General features: G+C 36.4%; 1 protein-coding gene across 11 annotated transcripts; it reads left to right on the forward strand.

Annotated features, from left to right (window-relative positions):
* Nucleotides 1-1,198: 1,198 nt before the first annotated feature.
* On the forward strand, nt 1,199-13,926 carry LOC106054653 (neuronal acetylcholine receptor subunit beta-3-like). 11 transcript variants are annotated; one of them, XM_056039258.1, is made up of 8 exons: nt 1,199-1,332; nt 3,210-3,567; nt 7,314-7,444; nt 9,299-9,416; nt 10,695-10,856; nt 11,577-11,706; nt 12,692-12,864; nt 13,583-13,926. In XM_056039258.1, exons 2-8 carry the CDS (start codon nt 3,295-3,297, stop codon nt 13,907-13,909), a joined length of 1,314 nt encoding a protein of 437 aa, XP_055895233.1. In that variant the 5' UTR covers nt 1,199-1,332; nt 3,210-3,294; the 3' UTR covers nt 13,910-13,926. The 11 variants fall into 11 exon arrangements, with proteins under 11 accessions (XP_055895233.1, XP_055895234.1, XP_055895232.1 ...); XM_056039257.1 differs by lacking the exon at nt 1,199-1,332 and adding an exon at nt 1,349-1,815; XM_056039249.1 differs by lacking the exon at nt 1,199-1,332 and adding an exon at nt 1,350-1,890 and having other exon boundaries at nt 2,946-3,567.
* Nucleotides 13,927-26,452: the final 12,526 nt, after the last annotated feature.

Consider the following 26,452-nt stretch of genomic DNA (forward strand, 5'->3'; position numbering starts at 1 on the left):
TGAAAGAATATCTCACAATTTGATCATTTTAATTTCTAAAACAATTATATTGGTTTTGATCAATATAAAAAAAAATGACTTTCGTAGCCACACTTCCATACATTGATTTAAAAACAATCGTTTTCTCGCCACCTTGGTCAACACGCCGCGGCCACAAGTTGAGAAACCCTGCCCTTAACCACATCAGCTAAGTTTAGTGTCCTAATGCAATGAACCAAAGCGGCGTTTTGTTTTTGGGCTTTAGTTTATTCTAAACCAAACTTCAATGTTGCCAAATGAAACAAAAAAAATGTAGCTTTGAACATTTTTTATATTGTTAATTTAGTGCTAAAAAATTTAAACATCATTTTCAAAATAAACATAACCTATCGACAATTCCTTTCTTCTGACAATACAGACACCAAAATACGAACTAGTTATAGATTTTCTGCCATAAATGAAAATCTCTTAAGGTTTTAAATCAAAGAAAAAAAAAAGAGAGTCCTTTAAAGTTTTCCAATATATCATTTACGAAACGTTTCTCGTTTATGTTCTGGACTCTGAGACCGAAAGGACAACAAAAAAGGTGTTAGCTATAAGACTATATTAGAGCTTAACAGTCTAGTCAACTAGCAGTAGCGTGACTGTATTGCACAACTAAGTTGAACTTATAAAACACGTGATTCACCCTTCAACAGAAATAGTATCATGCTCTTAGCTCCAATAATTTTGCAAATATTCACTAGAGAAAGAGTCTATTAAAAGCGTGTGCTTTTTTTTTTCTCATGACTTAGCAAGCGGGTCTCAAACCTTAAAATACTTTATTGAGTCATGGGTCACGTGTTAAGTTCATCTAAACACAATCAACTCCTGTGGTGTCATACTAGGTCACGTGTTCATGTTTGAATGCAACACTTGGTCAAAAACTAGACACAGTTGAACAGCAACGTAAAAGCAGCTAATCAGTCAAGCGTAAAATAAACAGCTGATGTGCCAGAAGTCACGTGTTAAAGGGGTTTCAGAACGAGGCACATAATCAAAATAGATACGACAGTTTAACAGAAAGAAATGTCTTAGAAATGAATCAATCAGGCGTGAACATTTTTGATTTGAGGATTGAAGAGATGAATAGTTTATTTCTCTAGTTGCCTGATTCCATTCTTATCAAATACCCAAACCCGCATGCAATTTAATAAAGCCATTCAAGTTAAGAAAATCGATAAAGTTTTAGAACGCCTTTCCTGACGAACCTCTATGACAAAAGAAAATATTTATTTCTACGGGACTATGCTATTTGGGCTGAACCCCCGTCGCGACCAACACAAAACACAACTGATTGTCAATTTGTAATTTGTAGGTCCCAATCATTATTGAAATCTATAATTACAGATCCTATTAAATACTCTTTGATCCATAATTTCTTTAAGGAGAGATGGTGATAGTAGGGCTACCTACCTTGAAAAAAACAATAACTTTAGTTGCACGCGTCCGTATCAAATCCATATTTTGTTATTGATAGTAACACATCAGACGTTTAGCTATCGAGCGCAGTGTTCAGCCACACCAATCAAAAAGTTTCATCGTCAGAATGAGGTCTGTTGACTGATTAGAAATCTTTTCATTATAATTCTACACAATTCCTGTCATACTGTATGTGCATTCGTCTCATGAAATATAACCACGCTTGTATACAAGCTTAAGTGTTACAATGAAACAGTTGAATAAAGTCTCAAGAGTTTTGTGTCTAATTCTGTTATTGGGATCTTACTTCGATTATGTTCAACAAAAGTGATGTATTAAAATGGCTTTGATTTGTGATTCAAAAGGAATATTCTTGTAAATTACGAATTAGTGATTGTAATAATAGGTCTATAAAACAGATCTTACAATGTTTCCGTTGACAACGTAATGGTATTGTATCTGTTTCAGTGTATATTTACAAGGAGAATGTCAGATTTGAATGTAACGTTTTAGATTGAAAGAAGGAAAGACATTGAAGGCTTAATTTAAAAAATGAAATCAATATGTCGCTCTGAAAAAAAAAAAGAAACTTAAAAAAAAAAAAACAAAAAAAAAACAAAGCTTGTATTGAGTGAAATTAAATACATTATTTTGAATTAATCGTGTATTTAATTTTAAATAGATGAACAATAATTAAATTTGTGCGATTCCAAATATTTTATTAATTGTTTCTGTTAAGCGCAACTTTCATTTTTATAGAATGCTCGGTGCGCTATGGTCCAATCACTTTTGATTGGTATTTTAGTAACCTCTCTTGGCTACGCTCTTGAAATTTGGCTTGCTTTAGATTTTATATGTAAATGGGAAGTTCTATCGACAAAATCATCTGTTCAACCTCAAAACTATATGTAGGGATGATTATAAACTCAAAACAACTGGAGGGCTTTAAAACTTAAAGCCCTATGGAGGAGGGTGGTTTAAACTCAAAACCCCATTTGGCTCATAGAATTTTTAATGTGTAATTAGATTTTTTTTTATATTGAAGAGTTGGTTTTTGCTTCAAACCCCGTTGGAGGGGTTTTTAAACTCAAAACCATCTGGAGGGGTTTTAAATTTAAAGCCCTCTGGGAGGGAGGGGAACTTTGTGACTGATTTTTTGCTTTAATTGTGTTTATTTAAGGTGAGATTTTAATTATATTAAACCATCCCTTGCCCCAGTCACCGAAACTTCCCATTTACATATAAAATCTAATGCAAACCAAATTTTAAGAGCGTAGCCTAGAAAGGTTACACATTTCTACCAGTCGCTGGACTCCATTAATAAAGTGCAGTGAATAGTCATGTGCCGAAATTGAAAAAAAAAACTAAATGTGGCTCAACAAAGATGGCTAAGACAGATTTTAAGAGTATATTTCTGTATAAAACAAAATTAATGGCGACAAATTGATTTACTTATTTGGGTTATTTGTTTTAGTAATTCATATTTTGTCTTCGATAATGAACAGTTGTGCAAATTTTCAACTTGATCCGAGAATGGGAAGTGGGAGAAGTAACGCGGGCCACATTGAACCAGACAGAGTGAGCTGATATAAGCTTTTGTAAGAAATAAAAATAAGCTTTTGTGTTTAACATTGAATAAACAGAACAAAAACAACATAACCTCAAGGAAACTAAACAACTTCGAGAACAGAAACAAACAAACAAATAGAAGTGGACACAAAAGATGAATTATTGGATTAAAAATAACCATAACCCTTTTATTTCGTCAGGCTTTACACTTGGCAAGAGAATGTCTCTTTCATTCTTACGACTCCTCTTCAATATCTGAAGCCAAACAAAAAGGTACAGTAGACAATGTGTAAGAAAGTGGAGTATGGAATCGTGGCGATGGTCATGTGTCTGGAATTTTGGTGCCTCATAGAAGGGCAGAATTATTCCCACACACTGTCTCTCTTCAACGACAAACTTGGCAGCGACAAATATGACACGCAGATAAGACCACTGCTTAACCAAGCCGATATTCTGAATGTCTATGTCAGCTTCGAACTGGTGTCCATCGTGGAAATTGACGACGTGGCACAGAGTTTTGTAGCTAACGGTTTTCTCATGTTTTCTTGGACTGATGAGGTGAGTTCTAGTCACTGTCATACATATACTACAAATAGTGTTGGACTGATGAGGTGAGTTCTAGTCACTGTCATACATATACTACAAATAGTGTTGGCATAGGTCGCCGTCCTGACTTTTCTTTGCGAAAGCTAAGAGTTAGATACAATATTACCCTCTATTTTAATAGATATGCATATGATAATATACGAAATAGCTCCTTAATTGGTTCTTCATTGTATCCTTATAATGAGATGCAATAGATTTGAAGGCATCTCTGAATCCGCATATGACATATGATTGTGCTCCCTCAAGATACAATAGTGACAGATACCAACACATATCAACAATAATAACAGCACAGTGATATTATAGCAATACAAATACAGTGTATATGATACAATCACAATTATTCAATACCAACACAAAGATATGAAAACCAACACAATGATATGGTACCAAAATAATGATATAATACCAATAAAATAATACTACAACACCTAGTTTAAGGTTAGTTTGAAAGAGGGATACACATTTTAAATAAAACCCCCGGGATCTCTCGGTGTCAACTGAGAGCTTGGTTGTCCCGGGGTTTTCACGTGAAAAAAATATCGCCAGATCTGACATCATGGGAACCGTTTATTCGTGCACTTGATTTTAATCTTCTTAAATCTAGACCATAACTTTTGTTCTATAGTACAGTGGCGCAGCTAGGGTATTTAAAAAAAAGAAGAAAAAAAAACTGTGAAATGACTTTTTTTTTCGACTTAATGTGTATTTATTTTTAAAGTATTGCTAATTTGAAAAAAAAAATCAATTTGACAATAGGCTCGTTTTGTATTTTTGGAGGCACGTGTTTGGTCTGGAACTAAACTTGGTCCGAAGCCAAGGTTCCCTCAGGAGTGCAGCGTAGACTACTTGAAGAGTAAGTTCACAAACCTCTAGAAATGACCTGGATTTTATCTTTGTCATTCTTCTTCAACTTGTTCGCGATGTCCATTAAGTGCCAGATTCTGCTATTTTAGTGTATAAGGCATTTATTTGTAAGCTGTAGATCTAGATGAAACCAGAGTACTGAAAAATGAAGTAGCAAAATGTGCGTGAGCGTGTAAAAGTGCGTTGCCTTCAGAGATTTAAACAAATCTAGTAAACTTGATTCAGATTCAACCTGGTTAACTTAATTACCTTAATTTAAGAAAGAGCATAGGGGGTTAAGTAAATTAATTTCTTGTAAACAATCAAAGTTTAGTAGTTTGTCTTTGCTTATGTAAAGTTTCCATTTCAGACCTTGTGGTCTATAGGGCAGATGATGTAAAGTAAAGGTCATCCGTTGCTTATGTATGTACAATGCGTTGATTGTATTGAGAAAATTTATCCTTAGTTTGATGCCCCTCATCACTTGATGCCCGCACCACTCGCACATGGCTAGCTACGCCACTGAATACAACTAAAGCATTCAAACAACAATGCTGGATAGCTACCTCTATAATTAAAACACTAGTTTCACTCACAGATTGACATTTATGGACGTACTTTGCCTAGTTAATACCTGGGATCAACTTTGACAGACTGAGCCCGTGCCGTCAACTTAATTTAGATGCCCCATTACTTGCTTCATTCATAAACCACGAGGTACACATGGCACGTGCGGAATGCATACAATATGGAACGTTTGGAAGGCATTTAATATGGAACATTCGGAATACATTTAATATGGATCATTCAGAATGCATATAATATGGAACGTTCGGAATGCATACAATATGGAACATTCGGAATACATTTAATATGGAACGTTTGGAATGCATACAATATGAAACATTTGGAATACATTTAATATGGAACGTTTGGAGTGCATACAATATGAAACATTTGTAATACATTTAATATGGAACGTTTGGAATGCATATGATATGGAGCTTTGAAATGCAAATAGTAACGTTCTGAATTCATATAATACAAGCATACCTCTTAAAATTGTTAAGTGCTGTGAAACTTGGATTGTCGAAATGTTTTGATGGATGACCAATGACTCTTGCTACTCAATGCTCATGAGTAAACTCAGATGTTCTTCAAGGAACAGTCTTAGATCTATTACTGTTTCTAATTGACATATTTTACCTCCCGAATCGGATCAGATCAGGAATAATTAATACGCAGAACAATTAAAAACAGTAACGACTATTGAGTCATTAAAATACTAACATCTTTGAAAGTGAATTAGAATTACAGAAATGGGAATAACATTGGACCATGTCTTTCCACCAAGAAAAGTTTCAATTATTTAAAGATTGCAGAGTAAAAATAATAATAATATAAAAAACTAAAAATAATGCAAATTATTATAATTATTATTATTCATAGTAAACCAGTTGCTCAGACACAAAAAAATACCAAGGTATTAATATGAAGGAAAAAATATCATGGGGTCCCCATATTGACGAAATCATTTTAAAATGAAACAAAGCATTAGGGTGTTGTAAATGATTGCTGTCTGATAGCACCAAACTGCTGGTAGACAATTGAACCGTTGTAGGCGTAATATGTCTTAACTAATACAACTTTTTCAAATTTGAATAACTTCCTTTTGTGAACAAAACTAAATAAAATGTTATTTATAATATAGACAAAATCAACTTGTGATAAATGTAGTAGACTTTAGTAATAATAGACTATGTTTTAACAAAATCTAACTCACTACAAAAATACAACCTTTCAGTCTCAAGTTCTGAAGTCGTCTTTCCAAACTAACACCAAAAGACGACAACGCAATAATAATGCATCATTCACAACTAATCGCTAACCTCGTTCCACCGTCACCATAGAAACACACACACACACACACACACACACTTCATAACATAGAGCTTTTTTTTTAAAATTACAAATCAAACCTCAATAAAAAAAACTAATTTATAACATTGGTTATGCAAATCCTAGAATATATGTACCCAGAGACCCCTAAAACATCAAGAAGACATAACCCTAGCAGTGATACTGGATACATAAAATACTGAACTATTATTTACAGATAATACAACACTACCTAATGAAATACTCTAAAAGTCACGAAGATAAAGGTATATTCCTTATTCTATACGCTAGGACTAATTCATACGAGTGCTTTTTCATCCCTACAGCTATCACAGTTTAAAACAAATTGCCTGAATCAGCCAGGAAAACTAATGACTTAGCAGAGTCTAGGTCTCTGTAATTAACATTGATGACTAGACAAACATGTAAATAAACGTAGACGCTTGAGCGTCTTTACTTTATAAGCAACGAATCTGAGGACTTCCTTTTGCGACTAATAGCGTGCACCAAGTGTCTGTCTTGTGTGTCGTTCAATGTCGTTCTCTTGAAAATGTTTTTCTGACACAAATTCAATAAAAAAAAAAGTAAAATAATTTTTCAAAGCAAAGCTAATTTAAGTGGAATAACTGTACATTTACAGCCATATCCTCTATCTATACTGTGAAATTTGTTTTCCTTTTTCCATTTAAAATTAAATTAACTAATTACCATTAATTAATTTATTAATTGACTCGTGTTATGTTAGGGACACTGAATAATTATGCAAAGTTTCAACTTCATCCGATAATGAGAAGTGGGAGAAATAACGTGAACAAGATTTTACCAGACAGACAGACAGAGTGAGTTGATATAAGCTTTGTCAAATTAATACCTTGTATAGATGATAAATCAGCTGTCATAAAATATTTGAGTATTAAACTAGATGTAATCAACGTATTTCACACTTTCAACAGATCCTAGCCTGGGACCCATCCAATTATGGCGGACTCAATGTGATCCATCCGATACCTGAGAACATCTGGAGACCGAGAGTTGTTCTCATCAACACATTGGGAGATAGAGATCTCTTTGATGACGACAAGGCGTGAGTAGTGTTTGTGCACTGTACTACTTTGAAATGATTCTACTATTTAACAACTTAAGCTGATCTTAAACGACGCAATGACCAGAATACAAGTTATGTAAGAGAGGGGTATCATTATAGAAGGAACAGTTGGAATAGCCGCTGTTGTCAAAGCAAGGATTGGTAAAGCAAGACTCGCCTTTATACTGCTCAAGAAAATCTGGAATTTAAGAAAAATTTCCTTGGAAACAAAATATTCGTCTCTTTTATTTAAATGTTAAACCCATTTTACTTTATGGAGCCAAATGTTAAATCCATTTTACTATATGGAGCCAAATGTTAAATCCATTTTACTATATGGAGCCAAATTATAAAATGCATTTTAGTAAATGGAGCCTATATGGAGCCAAATGTTAAATCAATTATGTTATATGGAGCCAAATGTGAAATCTATTTTACTAAATGGAGCCTATATGGAGCCAAATGTTAAATGTATTATACTATATGGAGCCAAATGTTTAATCCATTTTACTACATGGAGTTAAATGTTAAACCCATTTTACTATGTGGAGTCTAGACATGGAGGTCAACTAAGATTGCTATTTGTAAGTTGCAAACAGGTGCCTACGTAGAAATCTTTGATTGCTGGCCAGATACCATTAGCAATATTATCGTCCTACAAAGAAGCAGTCCAAACATTTGTACAAGAAAGAAATCAAAAGAAAAGCTGAATCTGGATTGGATCATTGAACACTTTCGGTGAATAGCCAACTAGCATCACTAGGCAAGCATCGAAGTGGAACCCACTAGCAGAGGCATAGTGAGCAAAACGTGAGCCCGGGGAAAGGTACGTTACTGGTGCCCCCCCCCCTTTTTCCATGGACATCACATAGAAATATAGGCTGCATGTGCCCCACCCCCCGAGGATGGCGCCCGGGCATCGTGTTCCCTTGCCCCCACTACGCCTCTGACCACAAGGCAAGATTCAGATAAGGCATGCAATAAGCTATTGGCGACGCGACTAGAGGCGGACATCTTAATGTTTGGTTACAACTGGAATGAACAAAATGGAAAGGATACCCCAGGAAGTGATGGGTTGCTAGCAGTAAGTAATGCAGGCTACTTTAAGATACATCAAAAGCTAATCAACAAACTTTCAACACTTGTACAACTCGTCGTGATAGAATGTTTACAATTAACTTTCCTAAACCATTTCACTTTGAACCGACTATTTCAATACTGTTTATATTACCTATGAATATAACTATACTACTTGCTACAGTCAAGTGATGTTGTATTTGGAGAATGTACAGAAAATATTTTACAACGTCCATGATCTTGAAGATCATTTCAGTTTTTTTTTTAATTTTACCTTTTGAATACAGTCTAATTACAATCTTTGTGTAGTCGGAGAAAAGAAGGGCTACCAGAGTGTACTTTCAATGTTTGGTATCAAGAAGTAGGACAACCTTATGTCTTTCTGGATATTTTCCGAAAATCTGCTATTCGAATAATAAGAATATTTGAATTCATGACAAAATCTAGACAACTCTATTTTGCAAACGAATAGAGTAATAATCAGCTATTCGGGAATTATAACATTTTCTCAGGCCTTACAATTAGCAATTATTTGCATGCTAGACATCTATACCACACCTGAGATGAATCAGTTGCATAATCTGAAGTGAGCAATAAAGATGCGGATAGGAGGTGAATAAAAGAATAGATTTATGCGGTTAGGAAACTGTTAAATAAGCAAAATTACAATAAAAAATATTATCGAAAGAAATTCCCCCGATTGCTATATATAGATATACACACAGACGTGCAATAAATTCATTGGAAATCTCTTCATTATTATTATTTCCATTGCAGTCCTGTTTTTATCCTCAACAATGGCCACACCTCCTGGGTCCCAGGAAGTCTTTTCCCCACATCTTGTGAGCTGGATGTCACCAACTACCCATTCGATAAACAGACCTGTTACATAACGGTAAAACAAGCCATGTTTCTGACACCAGCTACTCAATACTCAAGTCTATTCTAGAACATACTTTATTTCTGCTTACATTGTTCTACTATCTTAATTTACAAAGATGTATACATCTATTGTGATTAATCATTTCTAAACTGCAAATTTCAAATTAAGTACTGAACCTTGGAACATTAGTGTAAAATGCTATATTTACGACATTTTATTCTAAAAGTATAATTGTAAAAAAAAAAAAAAAAAGAAACCATGTATAGTAGTGGGCTCTTCAGACAAATGAAAAGTAATAAAAATAGTCATTAGAAATTACTTTTTGTAAGACCCTCTATCTTTTTATTTCCTAACCAAAAGGAAAAAAAAATTAGTTCAATCCTAATAAATCGTCACGAGAAGAGAATTGCAGACGAACATAGTTCGGCTACTATATTTATGATGGCACAAGATGACACTAATCAATAGGCCTACCTTTAGTTCATTAAATCATAAATATGCCCTATTCTCGCGCCCAAGATTTGTTTCTCACTTTAGTCCTTTATAGTTTTAAGTCGTAAAAATATTATGCCATAAGATACATTTTTCAGCAATTCAATTACTATGCAAATATATTATCGAATGTTAATTAGTTAAACAAAGAAAAACATTAAAAATACTTTTTTAAAAAGACAATACCTCCTTTATGTCACATACTGATCAGTTATTTTTTTCTTACAAATAAATGAATTTTAGATTCAAAAACATATTTTTCTCACGTCCCTTCCTCCTTCTTTGCGAAAAAGACTCCTGGTTAAGTGAATGTATAGATCTAGAACACCTTTGAATATTCCGATTATCCGATAGTAAGCATTGAGATCTAGACTGACAAGACGATGCGCACAATTTTCCTGAGCTTAAATTTATTAAACTCTTAAATCAATAAAGCCTTACAGTCGGAAATTCCTGAACGCGATGCTCCTTTCAAGAAAGCGATAGTCCTTTCAAAACCGATGTAGGATCTAGACCTATACTTAGTCTCTTGCCAAATTAACATTTATTTATTTTTACTTTGAAAAATGATAAGGGCTCTAACTAAAGTTTTTCCCATGTGGCCAACGAGATAGTAATTCTGTTCTCAGCGATATACATCAACTAATAAATTTGTTACGAAAATCATGAGAGACTTTTTTGAGAATATCGTCTCTTCACCGTCCATGAAGGAGTGACTTGAATAGAGGTATGGTAACAATATAAATCATATGAACTCCTCACTTTAAAAACTATACTAAAAGATTCCCCTGATTGTAGATAGTCGCCATGACGTTGGACGTCACAGAAATGCAGTTTGTCGCTTTCACTAGCGAAGTTCAAAAGAATTTCTTCATTCCTAATGGAGAATGGAACCTGCTGTCGTCAAACATAAATATAACACAAGTGACGTCTTCTAATATATCTTTGTCTACTATACAAGTAAGTGATTGTAGGAGAACTGTTGAGAAACGTTTGAGAATTAGTACATCAGATAAAATAAATCAATGTAGAACTAATAAGTGAGGAAAGTCTGCACTAAGGACGTTTACAACAAGGACGCGCACTGTCTGTCTGTCTGTCTATCTATCTATCTATCTATCTATCTATCTATCTATCTATCTATCTATCTATCTATCTATCTATCTATCTATCTATCTATCTATCTATCTATCTATCTATCTATCATTCTATCTATCTATCTACCTATCTTATCCTATCTTATCTTATCTTATCTAATCTAATGTAATCAAATCTAACCGCTGTCGAGAGGCTCAGTACGCTTGAACTTGGCTTAGTTAGTCTACCCATGAAGGGGTTCCATACCCGACTCTGGCAGAGTTGTTTACTGGGTGCCCTAAGAGAGCACGGAAAACTTTCTCCCAGATACCCCTCCCCCACTGGTCCACAAATGAGATTCCACCATAGCCCTGAAAGTAGCACTACATAAAAGCTATATTTTATTTTTCTAAATCTATATGTGTTGAGCATAATATGCTATGCTTAATTAGCCAATTTTGAAAACTTAAGTCATATTAACAGTTAACTTGTTTAAATGTTATTAAAACTAGGCCCATATAAATGTTTATTTTTGTAACAAAACTGACAGGAAGTAACAACTAGAGCACAGACATGTTTCCTTATTAACTTTTGTTTTCGCAGTTGATATTTGCCTTGCAACGAAGGCCGACATTTCTGATCGTGAACATTGTTCTGCCCATTGTGTTCCTCTCTTTCCTTAACATTCTGGTCTTCGTTATCCCGGCTGATTCAGGGGAGAAAATTGGATATGGTGAGTTATCGGTCTTCATTTTCATACAAACTAGACTGAACTTTGGAGTAACTAAGTAATTATCTTCTATTCTGTAATTTATAAGATAAGAACGGATCTATGGGAAAAAAATATAGTCGATAAAACTTTGACATTGAATGTTGGCAATTTTTTCTGTAGACATTTTGGGCATTTTCTTACATTTATAAATGCGATATTCAATGCCTTGTTTAACACTTGCGTACCAGTGTCATAACTGTGCACTATAGACTACTATAGAGTATGCAGTAATCTTATTTATTATGTGCTGACAAGGCAAGTTATACTCAGAGATGACCTCTCAGACGAAGTCAAGAAATATTAATGAAAAAAAGAATTACTCCTTAAAGTCTTAGTGATAGATGTAGCGGAGTAAGTATCTTCAGAAGAGCACTTAATTGCCATTAGAGGAAGGGTTCAATGAAATTAGTTCTTTTATGGCTGGAAGCGACCAACGTATCTTGTCAAAATATAATTTCCCTAAAGCAAACATGACAATAGTTGATTGCAAATTTGAGTTCATTTTATTATAACTTTTAAAATTTCAATTTGTCTTTATGTTTAGAGAATAAAGTAAACAAAAAAGTAAAGATTCCCTTTCAGACCTTGTGGCCTATAGGGCAGATGATGTAAAGATCATCTGTTTCTGTAGCCTACTGTTGACGAGGGTGTCATGTGGCCAGCACAAAGACCAACCGTCTTTACTTTTCCCCAACTAGTGGCAGGTACCCATAATAACTGGATTTAAACCCGGGACCTCCGGTTCGGAAGCCAAGCACTTTACTACTCAGCCACATAACCTCCTTTAGAGAAACTAGTAACACTTTCATCTTTAAAAAAAAACGCTTTTGACATTCCTTCGCTTATCATGTCACCGGGCAGTAGTAAAAATGCAATCAATAGCTGTATACAAAGTCAGGTGTTGTGAATGAATTTTTAACTTCATTTTAATTTTTGTTTGAACAAGGTATAACGGTCCTTCTGGCCTTGTCCGTATTCATGAGCACCGTCAGTGGTATGCTGCCCAGTTCGTCTCTCAAAATGGCCAAGCTGACCATCTATATATTAATCCTTCTTATCATCTCTATGCTGACCGTGATTGTTAGTATCATCATTGTATTTCTGGCCAGTATGGAAGAGGTAACAAGTTTCTGATTTTAAACTAAAAATCATCGTATAATGTTTAAAAAGAATATTTTATCTACATAATTTTTTCAATACCTTTTTCGATTGTTATATTTAATAGTAAAAAAAACAACAACAAAACAATACAAACAAAATTTTTTTCAATCTATTCAATTCTTATTTTATTCCATTTGATTTTCTTTAGTTTGTTCGATTTTTTTTTATTTGTTTTATTTGATTTATTTGATTTATTCTTAAACTTCAAAGGAAACCTTGTAACTCTAACTCTTTTAAATATCTTCAACTTTTATTGTCTACAGTACGAAATCGGTAGCAGTTCCATATCTATTACACCCAGCTCACTCTCTCTCTCTCTCTCTCTCTCTCTCACTCCCTCTTTCCTACACACTCTTGTTAAATTTCCAAATTTAAAATCTCAAAGTATATTATTAACTGCAAGTCTTTAGATATAGATTTATAGCTGAAACTGTTCATAACACATAACTCATTTAAATAAAAACCAGACATTATTGCGAATCAGATTTACCATCAACTCTATTAATAATCTGATTCTAACCAGTTAGTATATCAACATTAGTATTATATTAATAGGTCACAGGTTATCAGTATATCACACACGCACAACAACCATACCAGATTGACCCATAAACCTAACCTTTAGCCACCAACCACGTTTATATATATATATATATATAAAATTATGTATTTCCAGAAAGAAACTCGACATCGGAAAGCCAGAGATAATTTACAAACCGCTGTTGCAAAAGTTTCGACATTTCGTCGTGCCATGAATGCAGTGTCGAAACTGACCACTAAAGTGGACGCACTGGACGCTTCAGTCAAACCCTCAGACGTTCGTATGACTTCAGAGACTAACACCAAAGATTCCTCGTTGTTGCCTCAGGACACTGAGCCCATACAACCCACAGTGAACAAATACAAACTTGTTGGGAAGCATATTGACAAGATTTCTTTCATTGTGTTTCTCACAATCTGGGTGGTAGTCACATTGGGCTTTCTTATTGATATTGCTGAATAAACATCCTCAAAATGTTACATGATGTTTACTTTTATAATAAACTTAATAAAAACTAAACTTCTGTAAAATGGCATAGTATGTTTAAAAGAAAAACATTCACCATCAAATAACCATTAAGGCGTCGAGGCGCCACATATGAACAGTCGTCTTTCTCCGTTCCTTTCCGTCTTTTGCTATGACTAGAATCTCATTAATTGGTTGCTCCTTTGTCTCTCTCTTCTTTGTTTCATCTGTTTGTGTTCATTGCAGGAAGGTCTTTTCGAGCCCTGATGACCTCATGATATGGCCATACAGTATTTCAGTTTTAGCGTTGTTGTTTGTTTACTTTGTTTAGCAGGTCATCATGGGGTCCAATAGCAATTTGTATCCCGTTTCGATACCAAGAATCCTTCCATAGAATTTTACACATTTTATTTGATTGACTATGTATGAAAGTTGCATCACTTACTACTTTCGTTACGTTTATTCTTTTGAGGATTAAACTTTTAAATAACATTTTTAAGGAAAGATTAAGAGGAAGTTTGTAAAATAAATGAGAATTGTCCCAAATATTTCTTGTCTTTTGAAAATCAAGTTTTTATCAATCTGTTTTTGTAGCTTCCTGGTGTTTTATTTTGGTTCATGAACAGATAATGAAATAAAAAGAAACACAAAAAAATTGTAGTCTTAAGACCATAAAAGATTTTAAATGCAGAAGTTCATTAAAATATTTGCTAGATCATGTAATTAGCATTAACCTACAATATTGTAGAACTAATTTCATTAACAATTGCTCAAACAAAATGGGAATATGACAATGTCATTAGTCTATTAGAAACATTTAGGGTTGATATTTTTTTAAATACAAAAAATACTATAACAATAATAGCCTGTGTTACCATGGCAACATCTGAACATCACTATTAGAGTTGGATAAGTAATCATGTTAAAAAAAAACCTTTACGTTTTAGATTGAAAATCGATGTCGGCATTTCAATACTGCAGCGCTTCTTGTCTCTTAGATACATACAATGGAAGTTGTTTCAGTAATAGGCCTATGAACACAATCTCAAGACGTGCAATAGCTAAAAGATATATCATTTTTTTTGTGTTAAAAAGCTCATATTAGCTCTACCCCGTCTGTCTGTCTGTTACAAATTTGGCACTAGTTTTCTCCCCATTCCACTCACGGATGAAGTTGAAAATTGTGCACAAGTCTTCAAGTCAATGACAACAGAGGAATCAATAAAGAAAAAAATTAAACAGATATATAATCTCTTAGTGGTCATTAATTAATTTTGTCACCTGCCCAGCACAATAAGAGAACGCCTTTACTTACCAAAGTATGTCAGGTGCCCATTGGATTAGGGGGGACTCAGGGACATCCTAAAAATCCCTAAATTAAAAATCACAGTCTTCGAAATCGAAAACCCTTGGCTCTGAAGGCAATTTCTTTACCAGTCAGCCACAACACCCTTATATATATAAGCCTAACGTCATGTGCACCTAGCTATAGCCCGCCTTTTTTCTGCTTCATCATTTTAAAATATGAAATGTTTCAGCCCAACTCTGCCAACATTTCCCCCCTGCATACTCGTTAGGTCTTTTATATTGATATATATAGTTCAATCGTTTTTCGTTCACTTTGCTCTTTCACTTTCACTCACAATTTTTTTTAAACTCAACTCTTGCATGTGTAAGAGCCGTGTCGAGTTAAGGGTAAACAGGTTTTAATAGTCCATGTTTAGAAATCATTATACAGAAACCTGAGTCGTCTGATACCTGGTCTGTCTTAATGTGGGCAAAAAATCAATAAGTCCAGCTTCAGAGAAAGTGGAAACACGGTACTGCACAAACAGCAGACGTGGTTAATTTCTTGACTTGGATTGTTTTGTAGAACTAGTAGTCTAAATATAGATACATAAATATAATAAATAATATAATAATATATAAATATATAAAAATAATATCGTTACTGTGAACTGATTCGTTCGTTCTATTTACCTATGTAAAGATTTAGTGTTAGTAACTTAGTGTCTACAGTGAATCTCTATAATGCCATAATGTCCGTAAGTTACATAGTCGATTTTCTTTAGCATTTGAAATATTTGCATTAAAATCTTGATGTGTGCGCCTTAAGAAACAAAACAAAACTTATATTAAGTGTAGTTGTAACAGTTTGTTTGGGTCAGCCATGTAATTAAATTTGTAATAGATCTAATTCAACATATATAAATCTGAGTGATTAGACATATTTTTTTTTACCAATTGTTTTTGTTTAGTGTAATTTCATGCTTTTAGCTGTCTCAATATGCTATGATCCTGTCGCTTGTCTGGACCAGTTGGCAAGGGGTAGGGGAAGTAATTAGGGGGATATCTGGGTTATCGCTCTTTGAATGTATTTATAAAAAAAAAAGGAAAAAAAGAAAGTGAGCGTCCTTGATTCAAACTCGAGGCATCCCCAGCCTCTTCAAAAATGCTTATAAAAAAGTTATTGTAGTTATTTATAGTTATTTTTTTTCTACAAACAATAAATGGGATTAATTCAACTTAAACATATCTTAAACTAAACGTAACACACTACCAACATCAACGAATTCATACAAGGTGCATAACATAATCATTCTTCACATTTACACTGGAAACGCAAGGCTTGATATCGAGTTCAAGGCTGATTTTTATTTATTTATGAAGAATAACAAACAGCGTCAACAAATGAAATCCCATGGAAACTTTTCATTTGCGAATAAGTCACCTAGTTAATGTACTAGACAAATAGAGTTGACTTCTTAAATGTTTGCAAGTTATCTGTTTGGGATTCTTTCTTGAAAATCTTATAAAACATTCAGTCAGGACGACTGGCTCTTCTGCACGTTCGTCACGATGTTGTATTGTCACCCTGTTAGAGGGTAAATCTTGCCAACTGTAAAATTTAATAATATGTTTAAAAATGAGTTTAAAAGTAAAGTGCACAGTGTTTTTTTTTATTAAATACTGAGCATTGAGTAGGATTTATAACAGGAGTTAACAATGTGCGTTTCCAACGTGTAATACAGTAATCGCGGGGTTCTGACAAGGGGTTCGATAGTTGTTGAACTGCACTGCAATGTTTGTGCTCGTTACATTGGCTGCTATGTTAGGTGTGACGATTTGGTCGAGCCGATGCTACGGGCAGACTTATAATCAAACGAAATGTCTGTACGAGAACCTTATCAACGAGCAGGCTTATCATACGGAGATTCGACCACTGATAGACCAGGACATGGTGATGGACGTTGGGGTCAGCTTTAACCTCCTATCCATTGTGGAAGTGAATGACGTGTCTCAGAGCTTTTCTACTAATGGATTCCTCACATTGAGCTGGCTGGACGAGGTATGTGCAACATCCATCTAGTTAGGAGATGTCCTACTGGTCTAGTTTGGAGATGTCCTACTGGCCTAGTTAGAAGATGACCTACTGGTCTAGTTGAGCTATTTCCTACGGGCCTATATTTAAGGTATGAGCTAGAGATGTATATTCGAGGTATGTTAATAAGTGTACCAAGTTGAGGTATGTGCTACATATGTCTAGTTCAGGTATGTACTACATGTACATGCTACATATGTCTATTCGAGGTATGTTAACAAGTGTACCAAGTTGAGGTATGTGCTACATATGTCTAGTTCAGGTATGTACTACATGTACATGCTACATATGTCTAGTTGAGGTATGTGCACAGGTGTAACACTTTGAGATACGTAATACAAATGTATAGTTCAGGTATGTGCTACAGGCGTAACAAGATGAATTATGTGCTACATGTGTCTAGTTGAGGTATGTGCTACATGTGTCTAGTTGAGGTATGTCCTACAGATGTCTAGTTGAAGTATGTCCTACATGTATATGCTAAAGATGTCTAGTTGAGGTATGTCCTACAGATGTCTAGTTGAAGTATGTCCTACATGTATATGCTAAAGATGTCTAGTTGAGGTATGTCCTACATATGTCTAGTTGAAGTATGTCCTACATGTATATGCTAAAGATGTCTAGTTGAGGTATGTCCTACAGATGTCTAGTTGAAGTATGTCCTACATGTATATGCTAAAGATGTCTAGTTGAGGTATGTCCTACAGATGTCTAGTTGAAGTATGTCCTACATGTATATGCTAAAGATGTCTAGTTGAGGTATGTCCTACAGATGTCTAGTTGAGGTATATCCTACATGTATATGCTAAAGATGTCTAGTTGAGGTATGTCCTACAGATGTCTAGTTGAGGTATGTCCTACAGATGTCTAGTTGAAGTATATCCTACATAATGTAGGCTACATTTATATACTAAAAATGTCTAGTTGAGGTATGTCATACAGATCTCTGGTTGAGGTTTATGCTACAAAGATGAGGTTAAGGTATGTGAGACTTGTTTTCTGCGACTCTATTCATATGGTTTAATTTGTACTTTTATTCTTTTTTTACCCGTTTTGTAATCTGCTGAATATTTATTAAGATGTTGGTCTGGGATCCAGCACAGTATGGAGGTCAAAGACGACTTCATCCACTTCCGGAGAAGATATGGCGGCCTCGAGTTTTAATTCTCAATACATTACAAGACCGAGATATTTTTGACGACGACAAAGCGTAAGTGATGACATTATTGAACTCAACAGTGTGTGTGTCTTACAGAAATGTTTAGGAGATAAACAAAATTATTTTGGAGTTTAACAAAAAATCTTATGTAATAAAGTGTACATTAAAAGATAGGAAAATAGAAACTTAAAAACGAACTGATGTGACCTCATTCTACTTTTTTTCTAGAACTTTTTTCAGCATTGGTAGATTGTCATCCTCTTTTCGTAACAATAGTTTGAATAGTACTATATCAATAACACATAGTCAAAAGACCTACGTAAACATGATCCCTCATATTTTAAATACATCATCACTTAAAGAATTCAATTAACATCACGTAATGTTTTATAGTAATTCGCATAGGTTTCTATTTGCTTTAGACCAGTCTACGTCAACTATGATGGCTCAACGACTTGGTCACCCGGAAGTTTATTTCCTTCATCCTGTGAATTAAAAATGATCGAATTTCCCTTCGATCGACACACCTGTACCATACAGGTAGGTAGATAAATTTCAATAAAAAACTTTGAACATTTTCATAAGAAAAAATAGGCTACTAAAATGAGACAAAATATCAATTGAGATACAAATGTAAAACAGTTGCAGCCATGGGCGTAGCCAGGAATTTTTTTAGTGGAGGGTTTTGGGGGGGGGATGCCCCAACCTCGTTTTTATTTTTTGGGAGGGGGGAAACGCATACACATAATATTAGTCTGTGTGAGTACATAATTATACTTTATTACATTCTGACCCTTCATTATTTCGGAAGTTTATTGTACCCTAGAATAGGTTCTTTCTGGAGAAAGTAAAAAAAAAACCTGTAGACACTCCGCAAGCTGTCTCTACAAAAATCTGTATTTGGCAATGTCTGAAGCCTCTTCCCACCTGGTGTCCACTGCTCTGAGGTTCTCCATGAAAGTGTGACGCCAAGTTAAACGAGGACGTCCCTACTTGCGCTTTCCTTGTAATGGCCTCTGTAATATACTAAGTCAATTCATAACCTTAGAAACAAGGCTTTATTTCAATAAAACACGACTGATACACACAATAACACAGTACAGACTGGTCACGATTCACAGACTACGATAATGCGAACACGATTACAAATACTAGCACGATTACAAGCACGGGTAACACACAAGTTCATTTAACGATCACTCCATTCACCCCTCCTTTATTTCTTTCTGGGTCTTAGGTTATAACCATGCGTATGAAGGGAAGGATCCGGAGGTATCTCTGGCGTAGACTTTTCTCCTTGCAAGTCGTAACTGTCCTGTACGGGACTCGAGTCAATATTGACCTCTGGCATTGGGTGGCTCCCCTGTGAGTCACTGATGACTTCTGGCTGGTTGTACATCATTGGGGTGGGACTCTGTGAATTACTGATAGTTTCAGGCCCGTAGCGACTCCCTGGTGAGAGATCCAAAGAGTCACCGACCTCTTGAGGCAGAATACCGTTCTCTGGTTCGAAATAGTCGTCCGTGGAACTTTCCTTTGGTGCCAGGTGCCTAAGCGACACTGTCTCCTCCCGGCCGTTTGGAAATCGTATATGGGCGTACTGTGGGTTGCAGCTAATAAGTTCAACCTCTTGTACCAATGGGTCAAATTTTGAAGATCTTACAGGGGATTTTAGTAATACTTTGCCTGGGTTCTGTAGCCAAGTAGGCAAGGATGTTCCCGTTGGCGATCTTCTGTTGAATTTGAAGATCCGTTCGTGTGGAGTTTCATTAGTAGAAGTACACAGTAATGATCGAATTGAGTGAAGTGCCTGGGGCAACACAGATTCCCACTGTGATAGTTCCAACTTCCCTGAGTCCAATGCTAATAAAATAGCCTGCCACAATGTTTTATTCAGCTTTTCTATTTGCCCATTTCCTTTGGCATTATAGGGCGTTGTCCTGCTAGTGGCTATGCCCTTAGAATGTAGATATTCTGTAGTTTCTGTGGACATAAATGATGTGCCACGATCAGAGTGGATGTAACTGGGTGTTCCAAAGAGGAAAAATAACTGGTCGAAGCACTTTATTACTGTCTTAGATGTCATATCAGGACAGGGAAAAGCGAATGGAAACCGCGAATATTCGTCAATCATTGTTAACAAATACTTGTTGCGAGTAGCTGATGGCAAAGGACCTTTAAAGTCAACACTTATTCTTTCAAACGGCTGTGTGGCCTTGATGAGCGTACCTGCAAATTCCTTATAGAATTGCGGTTTAATTCTATTGCAGGTTCTGCATTGTTGAATGGTCTGTCTGACCTCTTCAACCGAGAAGGGTAAGTTCTTTGACCTGACATAATGTAGAAGTCTAGTGACACCTGGATGACACAGGTAGTCATGGTACGTCTTCAGGCTACTTTGTTTCGTCATGGTTGCACAGTGCCCTCTAGACAAGGTGTCTGCTGCTGTGTTGGCGTTCCCAGGTCTATACTGTATATCAAACTTGAAGCTTGCTAGTTCCAATTTCCACCTTTGTATCTTATCGTTTTTAATTTTCTTGTCATGAGTGTCTTTAAATATGTATGAAATAGACCGCTGGTCCGTAATAAGGGTAAAGTGATTGCCACACAAATAATGCTTCCATTTGCGTATGGCTTCAATTATTGCAGTGGCTTCTTTCTCTATGGCAGATTGATGCCTTTCAGTAGGTGAAAGAGTTCTAGAGAAGAATGCAATAGGTCTTCCCTCCTGATTTAAAGTGGCAGCTACTGCGATGTCAGAAGCGTCAGTTTCCACAATTAGAGGATGGTCATACTTTATGGTGAAAATTGCTGCTTTCTGCAATTCTTCTTTCAAGTCTTCCAACGCTGTTTTTACTTCTGTAGGTACAGGAAAAATTTGATTTTTCATTATAGGATACATTTTGTCGGAGAAATTTGGTATCCAGTGAGCATAATATGCCAAAAGTCCTACAATCCTTTTCTGAGACTTCAGATCTTTTGGAGGTGGCAAATCTCGCAGAGCTTGAAATCTATCAGGGTCCGGCTTCAAATGCCCTTTGGATATTTCATATCCAAGCAGCTTTACCTTCTTAGTAGCAAATACACTTTTACTTTCGTTGAAAGTTATTCCGTATTCCAGAGCTACCTTCTGAAAATGCAACAGATTTTTGTTATGGGAGTCTACATCTGTACCACATATTGTTACATTGTCGACATAGGCAAACGTGTCAGACAACTTTTCTTTTTCTATAATAGTGTCTATGGTTTTCTGGAAGCAAGCTACACCGTTAGTGACCCCAAAGGGTATTCTGCAAAACTGGTAGAGTTTACCACAAGCTTCGAAGGCTGTGTATTTCTTTTCGCTCTGTTGGATAGGTATTTGGTGATAAGCACTCTCCAGATCCAATGTGCTAAAGATTTCATACCTGGAAATTTTCTCCACCATTTCATCCACTCTAGGCATGGGGTAAGCGTCCAGGTAAGTAAATCTATTTATAGTTTGGCTATAATCAACGACCATTCGCTTTTTGTGCCGCTCATTGGTCGTGACAAGGACTTGAGCTCTCCAAGGTGATTTGGAAGGTTCAATGATACCGTTTCGTATCAATTTCTCAACTTCAGCTTTAATAAATTGTGTGTCTTGGAAGGAGTAACGACGAGATTTAGTAGCAATAGGTCTGCAATCAGGGGATAAATTTGCAAACAATTGTGGTGCCTCTACCTTAACAGCATTGAGCGAGCAGACATGAAATGCAGGTCGACCACCGTTGAATGGAATTATCAGTTCTTTGTGTAATGCGAGGAAATCTAACCCAAGCACTACATCAGTGCAAAGTTCATCTAGTAACGAAAGTTTGAATTGATTGTAAACTTCCCCTTTGTATTTTAGCGATGCAAACGTGTGGCCTCTTGTGACGCTTGACAGTTGAGATGACGCCATACAAATTGTGTGCTTTGAACGTGTCACTGACCAATCGTACTCTCTTGGTATGTTTGAAGAAATGTAGCTTTCCCCGCTACCTGTATCAATTAGGGCTTTTAGGTTCACGCCATTTACAGAGATGTGTACTGTTGATTTAGTTAAACTAGGTACAGACGAAGTAGCAATTAGTGATGTTAGATGTGTAGAGTCCTTAATGCAGCTACAATCTTTACAAGATTGTCTTTTAATCTCGTGGCTAGGAGATGTTTTGACTTTTGTTTTGGTTATAGGAGTGTTGCGAGACCTGCAAACCTTCGAAAAATGTCCATTTTTCCCGCACGAATGACACATGCAGTCTTTGGCAGGGCATTTCGCTCTGAGATGCCGACTACCTCCGCAAAAGAAACATTTAGTATTCACTGTTGCGATTGTTTCTGAGTCCACCATTTCTTCGGTTGAGATTGCCGATGACGAAAGAGATGACTCTACCAATTGAGACGGAGTTCTAAACGAACTGGATTCTTTTTGGGCCATGTCGAGAGTCTTGGCAACTACAATCACCAAACTCCAAGAACGTAGCCAAGAGAGATACACATTTCTACCAGTCGCTCCTATGCCGAACTGGAAGTGAGGTTGTGACAGAGCATCGCATGAGGTTTGCGGGACATGTTCTCCGACAAAAGGAATTGCACATACCAAGAGTTGCGATGATCACTCCAGCCTCCATGTCATCGCAACTCTTGGTATGTGCAATTCCTTTTGTCGGAGAACATGTCCCGCAAACCTCATGCGATGCTCTGTCACAACCTCACTTCCAGTTCGGCATAGGATTTCCTTGATTGAGACCCGATCTCTATAACTGACTCCTTAAATCTGTCTTAGCCATCTTTGTTGAGCCACAATTAGTCTTTTTTTTCAATCTCGGAAGATGACTTCCATGTTATTCATTACACTTTATTAATGGAGCCCAGCGACTGGTAGAAATGTGTATCTCTCTTGGCTACGTTCTTGGAGTTTGGTGATTGTAGTTTGCTTTAGATTTTATATCAAAAAGGAAATTTTCATCTTCAAAACCATCTGTTGAGGTGTTTAAAACTAAAAAATCTCTGGAGTTTAAAAAAAAAAAAACAAAAAAAACTCAATATCCCTTATCTACGCTCATAGAGTTTGGTGACTGTTGTTTACTTAAGAATAATATTGATGATGGCCGCAATGATGGGGTTTTCAACCTCAAAACTATCTGTAGGAGAATTTTAAACTCAAAACCCTGCTGGAGGGGGTTTTAACATAAAACCCTCCGAGGTGGTTTTTAAATACAAAACCCCTCTTGGCTACGCTCATAGAATCTGGTGACTGATGTCTGCTTTATTCTTACTTTGAAGAGGGTGTTTTATCGTAAAAATAACACTTTCGGAGGGGGTTTTAAATTCTAAATCCTCCTTGATATGCTCTTGGCATTTAGGGATTGTCGTTTGCATAATTTTTTTTGTTCTAAACCGCAAACCCCCTGGAAGGGGATTTTAAGCTCAAAACCTTGGCTGCGCTGGGGAAAGTGATGGACTAATATTAAATCTCAACAAAAATAAACAAATCAAAGCAAAAAATCAGTCACAAAGGTCCATTCCTCCCCCCCCCCCATGTGGGGGGATTTCATTTTGGAGGGGATGTTTGAACCCCAAAACCCTCCCCTGCCCATGGTTGCAGCTCAGAGAAAGAAATGTTAGTGTCACGTAGGATACGCACGAAGAGCAGTGTAAATAACGAGTTGTTTCAATTCTTGAACCTTTTTGGTTTTTCACTCAATAAAAACAAGTTCATGAAAGGGAGATAATTCATTTCATGTTGGAGTACTTTCTTGAGCGTTGAATTCGGAAGATCTATGTTGAGGAGTCGAGCTTATTTCGGGGTCCAAATATCATTCTGTTCATTCATTTGAATTAGAAAGTATATTATTGATTGCTATATTTCTACTTGAAGGATTCAAATGTTTGATTGGGTAGATACGAATTTTACCATTTCGTGACACTGTGACAAGTCAAAAACTCGCTGTCAGAGTCACTCTAAATTATCACAGCATTAATTATTATTTTTCATCATTTATTTAGTTTATTTCAATTATTTCCCCGTCCTAACCCCAATTTCTTCACCCGCACCACCCTTTCCTCTCCAGGCTAGACTTAGTTGACCACATTGGAGATAGCTAAAGCGCGTCCTTTCATTTATCTGCCCTTGATCGGGGAAAGGTAAACACACAATCTCTTTTGTCTTACCCGCCGGATGTCTGAAGGACGGTCGCGGTTGACACCACCTTGGTTTGAATGCAAGCTAATCCTTCTCCCCCCCCTTCTCTCACGTCTCTCTTTGATCTAAGAGATTACCCTGGTCAACACACCGCGTGATATTACAAGGTGCGGCTCCCACCTCGAGTCAAATCCACCCACGTGTAAGATAATTCTAAGCCTAGGATATTTCCTGTGTCCGCCCGCACTTTCCAGGCTTATATAAAGTAAACCAACTCAAGCCAGACCCTTTTTCATTTCTCATTCGAGCTGAGCTATCGAGTCTGGACTATATCATTTATTCTCCCTCCTAGAGGAATACCTGGTGGTAAGCCGAACTTAATCACAAGTTCCATCTTAATTACTCTGTGTATATTTCCATTGGATTTTATCATGTGTATTTTGCCTAGTTCATTTATATTTAATTAGTGCATTGTGTATTTCTCACTGGCGTAAGTAGAAAACATAAACATGTCCTATGTATTTATTTATGTATTGCATTAATCTATTAATGCTACGTTGCTCAATTGATAGTTGATGCAACTATGTATATATTTGTACACCTTATTTTATTTCCTTTATCTCGGTTGACAGCCTTGATAATTTCACTATCGCACTAATACTGCGCTCAGAAAGGAGATATGAGTTATCTCCCCTGTATTGAATTATCTCCCCTTTACTCATTTTACCCTAATGAGAGTTGCGCCGCTTGAACGGACACACCATTCAAGCGCGCTCCATTGTTCTCGACCCACGGTCATATGTAAACAATCATCTGGGTCGCTGACCACCGCCCAATTCAACTCCCCCCCCTTTTCTTTCTCTATCCACCTGTGTTGTTCATTTGAGATTATTATTTCCCCTTCTATGTACATTTTATGTTATTATTTCCCCTTTTATGTACATTTTGATATTGCTACTATCATCCATCTATTTTCCAAATCCCATTTGTCATCACCTCCCCCTTGTGCTCTAAAGCAATTTTACCAATCTGACGAATGCACCTCAGTCGAGGGCATCGATAAGATGTATGAGAGACATGTCCTAACTTGTCTTTATTTATCCGCAGCCTCCCTCAGGTGTCTGCCTATTGCCTAGTTATTGGATCAACGATCTATTTACCTGCAGTTGTGCTTAGTGCTATTCAGCGCTGCACCTGCCTACTTATTCATTGGATCAACGATCTATTTACCTGCATCTGTGCTTAGTGCTATTCAGCACTGCACTTTCCTACTGAGATCTGCCTATTTGCTGTTGCTGTTCAGTGTCTACACGACCCTACTCAACTCTATTACTTGGCGCTATCGGCATTGCCCGCCTATCCGACAGCCCACCTGTCAACTTGTTAGGTGCGACGTCCTTATAGACCCAGATCTGTGTGAGACGTCATAGCTACGCCAACCCTCTGCAACTCACTGGACATATCCTGTCAACTACGCTGCCCACGGCAGATCAGCTCTGCCCGCAGTAACCTTGTGCCCACGGTAGCCGGCCGCCCGCCCTACTGTGCCCACTACAGATATTAGATTTTGGGGATTGAGACTCCGCAAGAACTATATCACCGGCGTCCCTCTATCCGCTAGAGCGCCACCTTCAGCTGCAGAACCTCAAGCCAGGACACAGCCAGCTGCGACATCAACAGGAATACCAGCTAAGTCAGAGGACAAAGTGACATACTCTCTTATCAAATGCAAGAGTGATGATTAAACATAGAATATACTAGAGATAGATGCAAACCCTCCCCCTTTTTATCCTTATATGTATATTTATGTAAATAAATATTCTTTATTTTAACTTTTGTATCTATCTTTCATTG

This window comes from Biomphalaria glabrata, chromosome 8 (genome assembly GCF_947242115.1).
Source record: "Biomphalaria glabrata chromosome 8, xgBioGlab47.1, whole genome shotgun sequence".
NCBI classification, from domain to species: domain Eukaryota; kingdom Metazoa; phylum Mollusca; class Gastropoda; family Planorbidae; genus Biomphalaria; species Biomphalaria glabrata.